This window comes from Phasianus colchicus, chromosome 2, assembly GCF_987193195.1.
Source record: "Phasianus colchicus chromosome 2, bPhaCol1.hap1.1, whole genome shotgun sequence".
NCBI classification, from domain to species: domain Eukaryota; kingdom Metazoa; phylum Chordata; class Aves; order Galliformes; family Phasianidae; genus Phasianus; species Phasianus colchicus.
In genome coordinates this window covers 51,212,265-51,225,575 of record NC_143437.1, presented here as the reverse complement: position 1 = coordinate 51,225,575, position 13,311 = coordinate 51,212,265, and the positions used below count along the sequence as shown (strand labels likewise).

Genomic DNA, 13,311 nt, shown 5'->3' with positions numbered 1-13,311 from the left:
TTTGAAGTTGTGTTTCTTCCTTTTTTTCCTGTATATATTTTTTTTGTCTGTAGACTGGTAACCATTTTCTTAAATCAATCCATACGTAACCATTTCCACACCTTGATTTATAAAGCAAATTGTGATCGGCTGCTCTCCCGAAATAGAGCATGACTTTATACATACAGAAACTTGTACATTACCCTCAGTTGTTGATTTTCTGTGTTGGGTTTTTCTTTTTTTCTTTTTTTTTTTTTAATTATTTTTTGGAGATATGGCCCAAATGAAAGAAAAATAATTCTACTATCACTTTGTAGATACCACATCATGAAAAAGAAACTAAAAACTTCGTACTAAAAAAAAAAAAAAAAAAAAAAAAAAAGAGGGTATGTTTAATGTACAACTTCTATATACATCACGGCCCTTAGGCAATAAAAAAATATTTTAAAAAATGATTAAAGGAATTGTGAAGAACTGTCATTGTGGAAGGTCAAAAAAAAAAAACCAGATGTAGACAAGACAGTTCTGGTGAGGAAGCAATTGATGTTTATCATTAGGTTTTGTTTCAAAATCTTTCAACTTGAACTTTTTGTTTTGTTTTGCTCCTAGCCTAATGTTACCATTTCTCCAGAGGAGAAACCAGTATCGTTTTGTATTCTGACTACTGACTGACACCCTCCTTGATCCCCTACACCTACATCACTAGAATCTTCTATTGCACAGAGCTTTGGGTGATGGTATACAAGTTTTTTTTAATTTTTTCCTTATTTGAAAAAATAAAACACACAGGAACTTGGTATGTTGGTTACTTTTCACCTTTTTGTTTCAAAGTGGTGAGATTCTTTCCATCATACAATGGTTTGCTGTAACATTTTTTTTTTTAAAAAGACACTAGTTCGCTTCCCAAAAAATATGCAATACAAACATGGAAAAGAACATTGAAAAGGATAATCTATGGAAAAAAAAAAAAAAAAAAAAGTGTGACCTTTGAATGTACTAGACAGCAACTTTGGTTAAAAAAAAATAAAATAAAAAGATGTACTTATACACATAGACAGCAAATATTAATTTCGTAACTGTTCAAATTAATAATTTCTTTAATTCCCAATTGGTAAATAGTGAATGGGGCAGAGGAGCAAAGATTCTTTTTTTTTTTTTTAACCTTCTTCCTACGTTGGATAAACAAGAACAGAAAACAGCCAGTTATATGTGACCCTCTAATCTCCACTCACACATGCTTGGCTTCTCACTTATGTCATAACTGCCCAATCTGAAAAAGTACATCACAGATGACAGATGCAACCAGAGAGTTCAGGACAGCAGATATTGAGATATCCAGCAAACGACCCTCGTGCAAAAGGAACTCTGAGCGGTTCTCGTCCACTCTAGCCATGGCCAGCAAGGCCTTGGCTGCCCTGCACATCATGTCTACGCTAGGTGGCTCCAGAGGCGGAGGCTGCATGTGCATGAGGTTATGCTGGCTCTGCTGGTACTGGGCCATAGTGACCCCATCCTCCAGGAAGCTTATCAAGTTTCCGATGCTTCCCTTCTGCACAGCTATTGCCCTTGCTGCTAATGTGTCCCCCTGGGCAAGGTTCGATAAGAGCGCCATGGACATTTCTCGGCAGACCGGGTTTTTGCGGTCTCCAACGTACCTAACTAAAGTAGCGTAGAGTTTCTCCTGACGACTGAATGGGGGGGTGGCCAAGATAAGGTCCACATTATTGTCCTGGATACTGAGCTTACACAGGGTCTCCAGCACAAGTCTCTGAGGCGAAAGAACTGAGTTGGGCCCCACGGTTGGAAAAGGATCCTGTGCCTCTGCAGATGGGCACACCATCCAGTGCAGCAAGCCATCCAAAATTGGCAAACAGATGCTTTCTGTGTAAGCAGACAAGTCTAGCTGCCCAGAAATGTTGGCTAACGTGACCAATGTATTATCCCTCAAGACCTCGAGGCAGTCCCACCACCACTCATCCTTGCTGCAGGCCACCCCTTTGTCCTCCTCTTCCTCCTTCTCGTAAGTCTGCGGCGCTCGCTTTCTTTCTGGATGCTCATGGTGAAGAAGGATCAGCTTTCCCAGGATCAGCACCAAGCCTGGATGTTTGGACATTTCGGTGTCATTGCCAGGCACAAAAGACAAGCTACGGACGATATTTGACACACAGATGCAGCGTTTGGCCAAGGAGTCTTGCCAGTGAGTTATGGTGCATAGAGGAGTCTCATCCCGGCTCCTTGGCTCATCCTCTAGCAGTTTAATATTCCGGTGGCTTTTGGCTTGATGGATCCCAAAGGGAAATTTACTGCTCTCTGTTTGGGAACCAGAGTTTGAGTCTTCAGGCAATGCTCCTGGCCGAGCTGAGAGGACATCATCAATGGTTGCTGTTATACTTTTTTCTTGTTGTTCCTCAAATTCACCTTTCCCCTCAAGGTCTTTCTTTTTGCTTGGAGAGTTTGAGGGAGGAGGGGCTTTCCTGCGTGGAGGAATCTCCATCTTGCTTTCGAAGTGAGTCTGGATATGCTCAGTTGTGTCACCACCACCAAGCTGCCAGTGGAGAAGTCCACTATCAAATTCCTGAACGCGTCCAAGTTTGTCAGATCGATCAACAACAAATAGATTATTTTTCTTTACAATCTTTATTGGCAGCTTGTCAAATTTACTGGCTTGTTTTGGCCTTTCGCTTGGATCAGCAATGGCACCAGGAGTGGAAAAAACAATGCTCTTTTCTTCTCCTTCTACGTTTTCCTCATCCCCCTCCTCCTCCTCTTCATCAAAACAGTCAATACATTCGTCGTTCTCCTCTTTTCCAGTATCCTCTGCCAAGGACTGGCTATCATCTTTCTTGGCTGATTTGTGATCAAGTGCTTTGTGACCTGGATCTCCCACTTCATATTCCATAAGGATTCCAAAAATGTCAATCAGGCATTTTCTAAAATATTCTACTAAAAGCTCAAGAAATCCAGACAACTAAGGGGAGAAAAAAAAACAAACAACAACATAAAAAACAAATATTTTTGACTGCATGGAATTTCATACGGAACACTGAAGTGTGCAACTTCCTTCCTTTTGCTGTGGACTTGTGGCTAGGTCCTGTATGGCAGAAGTTAATCAAACGAAATTTTTCTAGTTTCTGTCCAACCAGTATGTAACACCAGACCATCATGATTCCATCTGCTTAAATTGTAACAGGTATGAAAAGTACAGTACTTTCATTCATATGCAGTAGCACCTTAGCTACTAGTTAGCCTAGTTGTTCCATCCTGGGAAGTGCCTAATATAATATATTGTCTCTTCAGAGTACTGAAGTTTCTAACCCTCTTTGCTTTTCTGAACTGTATATTTATTAGATTCTGGAAGTTGAGAATTCTTCAACTCTTCCTTTGTCTCTCAGTCTCTAAAATCAACTGTTCCATTAGAATCTGCAGTTCAGGCTCAAGGTACTGATATCCCAGATTAATAACCCATCTCTACTGGCATGGCTCTCTTTTTGCCTGGCAATGTTTAACAATTGTCACTGGAGCCTAGTGGTGTAAGTTATCCTTCAGAAACAGTTTTCATTTAGCTTTAATCCTCTTAATTAACTTGTAATCACTTTCTCATGGAAAGGCAGTAGTTGGACTCGGTACTAATTTACCCTCAGTGGCTTTATTATTAAAAATTCTTTACTGCTATGATACATCCAGCCCAATTGCCTGCCTTTTAATGGTTGTTTTAATTGTGGGTTAATAGGTGTTTAGCAAAATTTCCTTTCGCCCATTCTGTATTCCTACCATTGCCAAAAATCCCAAAGAAATGAGAACAAACAGACGCTTATAAACTGCAGGAATTATCAATCATCATATGGACTCCTGACTGACACTGGAAATCAAGTTCAAGGCAAAAGCAACCTCCAAAATCTAAAATAATCTGGTATTCTGTGCAATTTGCACAAGGTGTATTAATGCTGTTTCTAACAGAAATCAAAGGAAACTCATCTCCCTTAACTCCAAACACCTGCAACAGTTACAAACTGAACCTAATTGTCTAGATTCTTTTTATAATCAATGATCTTTTAGAGGCCATTTCTGGGCTATGATTCATCTGACCTATTTTAGATCTCTACTTTAGGATGAGATGAATTATGCTACAGATCTCCCTAGTTCTAAAGTTAGGTGGGATGAAATGTATCATCTGTGTCTGTATTTTTTTTAAAAAAGGTCACTCTATTTAAAAAAAGATGAGTTACACTATTAGTAGCCAGGGAATGAGTGGAGCAGAGAAACTGCACAAATTTTAGATTATGTGCATTACCAGCACACCATCTATAATAACCACCTAACAGGCTGATAGGTAGAGCAGGGTTGAAAAATGCTGGGAGGGAGGAGGCAAAAGCATACAATGTTAAATCGTATGTTACTATCCTGTGGGCAGACAGTGGATTTTAACCTTTTAACTGTTCGATAAACCTAGTATTTTTGTACTTTGTGGGAAAAAGGAACAAAAAAAACAACAAAGTATCTCACAGCCTAGCACAGGACAAATGAATAAGACAAATAGCCACTGAAAGTCTCAAATCTAACATCATTCTGCAATGATTTTTTTTGAATCTTCTTTTAGGCAAAATTACTAATGCTGCTATTTTCTGGGATTATCCTCGTTCAACAACAAATCTGAATTTACACATTAGTCTTTTGCCAGTGTTAAAATTCTTACTTTCCTATGTATCCCTTTCCACAAAGATGCTCTCTTTTTAAGCTTATTATTTCCCCAATTCCACTCTCAAGTACATTTTGCTACTGACTGTTATAGATCATTACAAATTGAACTTTTGCTGTATTCTGACTTGTGTTAATATATTTTAAGAGACTTCAGCATTTTCATATCTACCTTATTAACGATTTCTTTCCTTGGAAAGTTTAGAGGTGTATTGCTTTCCCACCTACCTGAGAGAGGTTGAATGTAGCAACAGTGCTATCATCGTATAGAAGAATATTAATAGTGTCTAGCGCCCAGGTACTTTCAGCCAAAAGACCAGATTTAAGGGACATCATCACTCTCCAGGCCTCAGGAGTTACTGGAGAAAGAAAGGATAAGCATAAAACAGTATTAGTGCAACCTTTGAGAGTTGAAAACTTGGTAAGTTTTGAAAGAATAGACTGTGACATTCTGAGGATGCAAAATATATAGGAAATAGTTACTGAATAGTTACTGAAACTCTGCTTAGGACTCTGGTTTCACCATTTAGCCCTGTTATGTTTTTCTGTAACTGTTACTTAGTGCTAATTCTGGAGAGCATGTTAATGGGGCCATTCTTCCTGACACTGCTGAAGAAATCATCTTACAAATTTTTGAGAAACTGGCTATAACAAACAGTACATAAATACAAGTAGAATATTCTGTCATGAATATGGGAACCTGAGCTATGGGAACTTGAATGTGTGAAATGTAACAGGAATTCAAGATAAGATACTTAGGAAAGAATTTGGAGAGAAGCAAAAGTGACAAATAATGTGGTCCAAAAAAATGGGCTACTCAAGTAAGGAAGACACTGTAAGGACACAGACCAATAGCTCTGTTGTGAGCTTCCACAGAACGAGAATGTGGAAATCTTTGCTCACCTAAATGTTGCATTGGTGATTTAACAGATATTCTGACGGATCTTTCAACAAATAGCATTTGGAAGCCCGAGACAAGCTTTATTTTTAATGTAATATTATACTTTTTGAGAACTCTGGTCTCCATAAAGAAAACTGAGTTCATATAATGTTGAACTTGCTGGTATGAGATTTGTCATCTGCACTGAAACTACATTTTTAGTGAACACATAATAGTTTCCAAAGTTAATTACTTGTCAAAGCAGTCTTAACATGTAAAAGAAAATAGAAACCGAAGTTCCTTTCTCCCAACTTGTTTTGGCATTTGGCTTTTGTTTTTATACTTACCAATATCTTTTGAGGTAATCTTTCGTCTTGGTTTTAAGACTGGTTGCGATGCTTCTACAGAGCCTGGGGGGAAGGTAATTTCTCGCCTTATTGGTGGTGGTTGGGGTGGAGGTCCTGTGACCTGTGACACTGGAACTGTGGGTATAACCTTTTGCATCTTCATGGAGGGTAGGAAAGGAGACTTGCTTGGAGACATACGGTTTTCCAAAGAGCGTTGGAAGGATGCTGGACTCGGAGCTCTAGAGATGTGATTTGGCATAGAGGGTGGTGTCTGGTAGGATGACTGAGGAGGCCTAGTGATAGGCTGCATGGAGGCTGAGGATGACATATAAGAAGGCTGACGTTGGTTGACATGAGAAGGCCACTGACTCTCGTGGTTTATCCTCTGGTCAGGTACCATCATATCATCAGTGCGATTCATCCCTGGATACGGTGGGGCCTGTGCAGGGCCTCCTGGACCTTGCCTATTCTGGTAAGGGTAAGGCATATCGTTTCGTGTTGGCCACATGTTCTGCTGAGGACCTTCAGTGGAGGACGATGACTGCATGGGGCCACCAATCATCTGGGGAGGTATTCCATGCTGCTGCATTTGTCCTGGGCCCTGCATCCTCTCCCTGTTATACGGATACGGATATTGTCCCTGCATAGGCCTCCTATCAGGCCCAGAGTAAGCATTGCTGTACTGGTTATACATTTCTTGTTGCTGGTTGCCATACTGCATGTTATACATATCCCCTTCGTGGCGTTTGGCTGGAGGCCCATACATGCCATCCATGTGTCGCTTGTAGTTCTGAAAAGAAAAATCAGAAATAAAATTTGTCACTTCTACTACATACACAATAATAGAGATTGGCTGTAAGCTCATTTAAAAAGCTGAAGACTCCTAGTTCTGGAGGGCTTGTGCTGATTCCAGTCAGGCACACATTGCTGTGATCGAGGCTTTCTATTTTAGCCTCTGTTGTGCTGCATTTACAACTTAATTTTAAAAGGAAACTTATCCTTGGGCTAAATTTTCTTATGCTTGCTCTTGTGTTCCCTCCTTTCCCTTTCCTATTCTGTCTGTCAGAAGAAATTCCATTGGCCACTTAAGACATGCATGAAAAGGCAACAGTCCTCACCAACAAGATATTTTCATTCCTTTTTTTATGCTTAGTCTGCTAAGAAGACAAATCTTAAAAAAAGTCAAAACCACTCAATGACTTAATCTCTTAAAGGGACAAATAGTGAGTGAACTCTTAAAATAACAAGACATGCTGCAAGCATGCATATCTGAATGCTGGATATTATGACAGAGCATAAGAGACACACAATGTATTTACCAGTAGGAGAAAACGTTCCCCTGCCTTTGTTACTCCGCATAATTCTCTGAAACACAGTCCTGCTTGGGCAACCAGCCCTCCTTCCCAAATCATCCTAATCATATTTAATTTATTGGAGATTATTGTAGCAACTGCTCACATCACAATGTCCTATTCTGGCTTATGCAGGTTCTTACACTGCTGATCAGTAATGAATGAAGCAACGTTCCCTTCTTGTTTTTCACCCTCTCAATTGGGGAATGCTGTGTGAGGTAAGCTGTTATACAGTCAGGGGAGTCGAGCTGTTTATAAATCATACAACTTGTCTGCATTTAAGACAGCAAGACAAAAAAAGATGGGTTGTGTTTTGAGGAGAAAGTAAGTGGTAAAGTTTGCAGGGGTCCTTAGATCCTCAGGGAGTCTGATGCACAGTTCAAACTACCTCGAATGCTCTCAAGCAAAAAACATTTGAATTAAATTGGCAATTCCTGAATATATGATGTGTGGTAAATTCAAAGTTATGGTTCCCATGGTATCTATATCTACATATAGATAAAATTCTGTATGTATTCTATATGGGTCAGTTAAAACAGCTCTGGGATTCATAAACTCATCTTCCAAATTTGGTGCACATAAAACTGCTACTGCTGAATTGCTTGAAAGTATATGTATTTTTAACTTGCTATAGAGCTGCCTGGATACCTAAGAAAAACCTATTTTCAGTCTTACATAAACTACTTGCTGTGGTAAATTCCACGCTTTGGGCCAATTCATACATTAAGAACTGACTCAGTAGATGCCACACCTAAAAAGAAAGTGTTTGTTTTGCTACAGTGATTCCACATGCTTAAAGCAGACATCCAGGAATGAAGCAAGTGCCTTTTTAAAGGCAGATCAAAGCTCTTGTCTATGCAGTGGCAAGATGCTTAATGGCAACCGAGTGCTGAGGACAGTGATGCACCTCAATTCCCACTCCTGTGTAAGGGTTCAGCAGGTGACCAAGGCTGCACAATGTGTGTCTCTCCACTGGGAAAGGGGAGTTGTGAGACCTCGCAGAAGACAAAAACACACTAACACTGGTAACCTGCCGTGTAACAACTCTCAGCCTGTAAGCATTCATACAAGAACTGAAAAACCTGGCTCAAAGTGCTTTGTTAGCCCCAGGGGTTCATGCACAAAGCACCTCCTTCCCAGCCATTCCCTAGCCTTCAGGCTACAGATAAAACTCTGAAAGGGTTATTTTTCACATTCTTCTTGAACCACTACAGGGTGAAACCTAGGAAATTGAAAGAATAGGGTGGGAGCAAGCTGGTCTTTAGCTAGGTGGAAAAGGGGAATGCTCTGGGAGTGGGAGCCCCCCCTGAAGGGGGCCAAGGTCAGGATTCTCACCCTTCACTCTTCTATGTTTTTTTGCATTCATGCTTGAATGCATTATGCATTCAAGAGCCATTATACAAAATATATAAACAGCAACAGAGACAGGGCCCAACGTATACTTTCACAAATTCTAGTTGCCTCTTTCCTTTAACGAATATGTAGTTCACATACAACCTACATATTTTAGCATGGAGTATCACAAACTCTTCTATTATGCATCTTCGCAATTTCCCCACTAAATCACCTTGACTGCTCATATATGTTCATAACAAAGAACAACAAAACATTTTTTTGATTACACTATCTCAGAGATCCTATGAACTAGAGATAGGCAAGAAATCAAACTTCGTAAACATTTTTAGTACGATGTAAGCTAAGATCTCCATTTTTTTAAAAATTTTTTTTTAAAGTCTGAATTTCCTAGTGAATCACAGAATCACCAGGGTTGGAAAAGGCCCCTAAGATCATCCACAGTTCAACCATCCTCCTGTCACCAATATTTTCCACTAAATCACATCCCACAGTGCAACATTTAAATGTTTCTTGAACACACCAGAGGTGGTGATCCCACCACCTCCCTGGGCAGTCCATTCCAGCAGCTGACCACTGCCTCAGAGAAGTGAAACGCTAACCCAGACAGAAAAGGATTATCTGTAAGTAGCTGAAAACAAGTGCACTTTGATAACTGTATCAAGGAAATGCTTTCTATTTTGGAAGCTAGCTGCAATTACTCTGTGACTAGAACTGACTTCATAATATACAGAATGAATCTACAACCTTGTTGGAGTCATCAGTTTTGTCATTAACTTACAAGATGTTATTTTACCCACAAAGCAGTAATGATACATCTCACAAAAACCTTAACTATTAGTATCATTTGTATTTGCAAAGATTTTATAAACAGAGACTGAAATGTACAAATGTTTAAACTATTATTAACACTAAACAGGGAAAATGCCATCTGATATATATTAAAGATACGTAACTCAGATGACCCACCACAGCATTCTAAGTAACTGTGAGTACTGCATGTTCTGATCTGTTCCAGTTTTCTGTTGGGTTCACTTGGCTATGTGATATAATTTGAGTCATTCTGCCAGTCAAGCAATACTTTCCAATTTGCCTCTACTAGCCTATTAATTATACTTTCCCACTCTGCTGATTATTAGCTTGGGACATTCACTTGATACACATTCAAAGCCACAAAACTTCTAGAACTTCTGTTAAAATATATGCCCTTCCAGGTGTAAAGAGCATAATCTCCTATAGCTGCATATATACTGCTTATCCTTATGGGCTATGATTCTGACCCGAACTACAGTGCCAAAAGACATACATTCCATCAACAAAGTTTTGAGTGTATACAGAATTTTTGAGCAGCATTTATTAAAAAAATATTATGAATGTAGCTGTTTTCCCTTCTCCTACCTGCTGCTGTGGATACATTCCAGGTTGATGTCCTCCATATGGTGGCTGTCCTGAGGGAGGTCCTTGTCCTGGATACTGCTGCCCATATGGTTCGTGCCTAAAATGAAGCATTCAAATCAACACTTAGAGCTGCTGGAGTTTCTAAGACACCAGAGAAAGGACACTGCTCTCATGATCTTGCACCATGAAGATACTCGTCATTTGGAATCGTGGTGAAGACATGGTGTGGGATGGTCCAGAGACTAATACAGTAAGCTCTACTGGAGCCGGCAGTGGAAGGAGGAAAGCAAAGCAGATAGAAGGAAAGAAGCAATGAAGATTCAGTGGAGAGATTTAGGAGTAGTGTTAGAAATAGGAACAGTCAGCAAAGAGGTAAGAAAGGCAGCTGCAGTGACACTAGGAACCAGTCATAGCAGGATAAATTCCTGATGTACACAGCTCAAAGGTTGAGCATGTCAAGATTCTTGTTTTTTACAGCGTAGGTTTCCAAGAAGACTACTTTCTGGATTAAGAATGTAATAAATGTATAGGTATATAGGTTAAGTATACAATCAATACCTAACTACTAATTTGAAAAGAAATTCTAAGATTCTAAATTGTGATACGTGCTATAGTATGTAGCATTTAAGCACATCTTCATTGAATAAAAACAGTGCTCTTACAATTTTGTAATCAATCATGTAATTTTTGACTAAAGCTACATAATGAGGCATACACAAGAGGCAGAGCTAAGCTGCACTTGGAAACTTACCTGTGGCCTCTTATGACCTCTGAGGGGCACTGCAGTGCAACTGCAGTATTTTTAGCACATCCGAATGAAATTTTGTTTGCGGAAATGAGGTACTTGGAAAGTATTAAGACTAAAACATTAACACTGTCTTGCAGACCAGTACGTGAGTAATTACCCTCTGTACATAACCAGTAAGAACTTTTCTATTTGAGTATAAGAGTGGAAATAACATATCACAGAGAGCCTGAGAAACAAAACAGGATTAGGGAACCCGATGTGTTAAATGATGAGACATGGCTTTTTCAAAAGCAGAGAAAATACATATATTTTTGTGCCTTGATGAGAGTGAAAGCAATAGTTTTTCAGTATCTCCTAAAACGTTGATGTAGATGAAAATACCTAGCAACAGTTAAACAAACCATATAACTGACAGGAATTGCTTACAGTCATCCAAGATTGGATGTATAATTAGATGAAACTGAGCAAAGGTACATGTATTATATATATAAGGAAACTTTCTAAATGTTAGTTTGGTTAGGCACAGGATAACCACAATACAAAAGAAACTGTGGAAGCTTCAGAATAGGTGTCATTCAATGCTGCACTGAAGAACTTTGGCCTGTACATTCAGTTCAATGTTGGCAAGGTGATACACAAGGTAGTATGCATGCTGCTTTCCTAACATCTATGATTCTATAGCTACATGAAGTCAACCGCTTTTCCCAATCCTCTGTTACCCTCCAGAAACTGAACCAATGGTAAAAACCTAAATAAGAGCAGGCAAAGCATAAGCAATACCAAGAAGTCACATATTCTACGTGCCCTCATAGAGTCTGCTAGCACTCATTAGCTGGTTATTGAAGATATTACAAACAGAGAAATCAATGTTCACCTTTGCTGGCCAGGGTAACGATTAGGAGAGTACATGCTTGGGTCACTGTTTGAAGGCACCATGTTGCTTTGACCAGGTGGTCCCATACTGCCTTCAGGACCCAGCCCATGATCCGACCTAAAAAATGACAAAGGAAACCCCATTCCGTAAAAAGTACTTATTCTCCAAAATCATATCCCTTAAAGAAAACATTCTCTTGACTTATCATCTTCCACTTTAATCAGACTTCCCAGCACATGACGAGTTGAGCAGCATTACAGTTGTGTTACTCCGCACACCTACTACTTCAAACTATGAGAAAAAACTCTGCTTCACTGCTGCACTTGAAAGACTCACACTGCGTAACTTTGGCTGCCACAAGGAAACAAAAAGGGAAGCTAGGGTACACAAGCTAATGACAGTAAAAGTGGGAATATTGCCAGACCTGCAAAAGCTACTCAAATACTTAATATAATCCAAACATTCTCCAATGTCTCTGCTTGCTATAACAGTGTTCAGTTGTCAGATGTTTCACTCTTCCTCTTTTTTATTTTTTTATTCCAAAGGCTTTCCTGAGATAAACAAAGAGAACCAAATTTATTTTTGCTTACTTCACTGAAAGCAAACTTATGAGGGTCCTGACAGACTCACTGAAATACTAGTGCCACTACAGCTCAGACAACAGACTCCAGAATCTCCAAAGACAATTCACTAACAGACCACAAACCAAACACAGGCTGTGCATTTTGTTTTTCAGAAAAAGCCCACCAACAACTGTTTAGGTGAAAACATGGCAAGAATACTCAAGTGCTACTTTCTGCCATCATAGCCCAGCACAACAGCCAGCTGAAGGCAGCTGTCAAACACACCCACTTGCTGATCTGCTGCAGCTTGAGTGATTTAGAAGGTTTAACAATTCCTCCTTATTAATTCCTGTGAACAGCTAGATGCAGTCATTACCAATGGTTTAACTCCCAGTGACTTAGTACAATGCTGTAGGAAATACAGGCTGCCACGTTCTCTGCAATGTGAGATGGGAAAATGAGAGGGGAGATGATAGCTTTCACTAATGGTCTTTGCTTTTTCCTGAAGAAAAACTCACCTCCTGTCATAGCCACTTCCATAAGAGAACTGCTGTCGCTGGCTCATGCTCATGTTGGACATGGCTCCAGATGGACTCTGGTTATACATTTCCTGTATTCCACTGTTAGGCATTTGTCCAGGGGTCATGAAAGGCTCGTTGCTTCCAGGCACTGCAACAGTAAAGGAAATTAAATATATTATTCTGGGTGTTTGAAGATATCTTCCTATTAAATGATATATTTTAAAATGCTCAGATTTCTAACACTGCCAAGGAGAATTAGCTGGTGTCTGACAAGCTCTCCAGGGCCTGATGAAAACTCATGAAGTACTACCACTACTAAAATGATGGTTATAATAATATATAGGAGCTGCAAGTGAAGAGAATAATCTTATCATACCAAACCAAGCTCATCAGGCACTGAGGCAGCTTCTTCCCTAAGGTCTTTATAGCTGAAGATGAACTTGCTCTTGCTCTTTTCACCCCCAAGAATGCTAAATATGAATTCAAACGTAAACCTTACAAAACAGATGAACATAAATCTCATAGTTTGGATTATAAAGCTGCAGGAATCAGGCTCTTCTTCTTTCCTATAAAGCACTCATATACATATATATACACACAC

At 39.5% G+C, this 13,311-nt stretch overlaps 1 protein-coding gene across 12 annotated transcripts in view; it reads right to left on the bottom strand.

Annotated features, from left to right (window-relative positions):
• Positions 1–209: 209 nt before the first annotated feature.
• Positions 210–13,311, bottom strand: part of ARID1B (AT-rich interaction domain 1B) — a 317,322-nt gene continuing 304,220 nt past the window's right edge. For 6 of the 12 annotated variants that reach the window (XM_090135650.1, XM_090135644.1, XM_090135647.1 and 3 more), the window contains 6 exons: positions 12,708–12,858; positions 11,627–11,743; positions 10,005–10,101; positions 5,902–6,691; positions 4,903–5,033; positions 210–2,947 (listed from right to left, as the gene is read on the bottom strand). In XM_090135650.1, coding sequence (XP_089991776.1) covers positions 1,235–2,947; positions 4,903–5,033; positions 5,902–6,691; positions 10,005–10,101; positions 11,627–11,743; positions 12,708–12,858 — 2,999 coding nt within the window. In that variant the 3' untranslated portion in view covers positions 210–1,234. The remainder of the gene's footprint in view (positions 2,948–4,902; positions 5,034–5,901; positions 6,692–10,004; positions 10,102–11,626; positions 11,744–12,707; positions 12,859–13,311) is intronic. The other 6 variants (XM_090135646.1, XM_031611703.2, XM_090135651.1 and 3 more) reach the window with 1 other exon arrangement.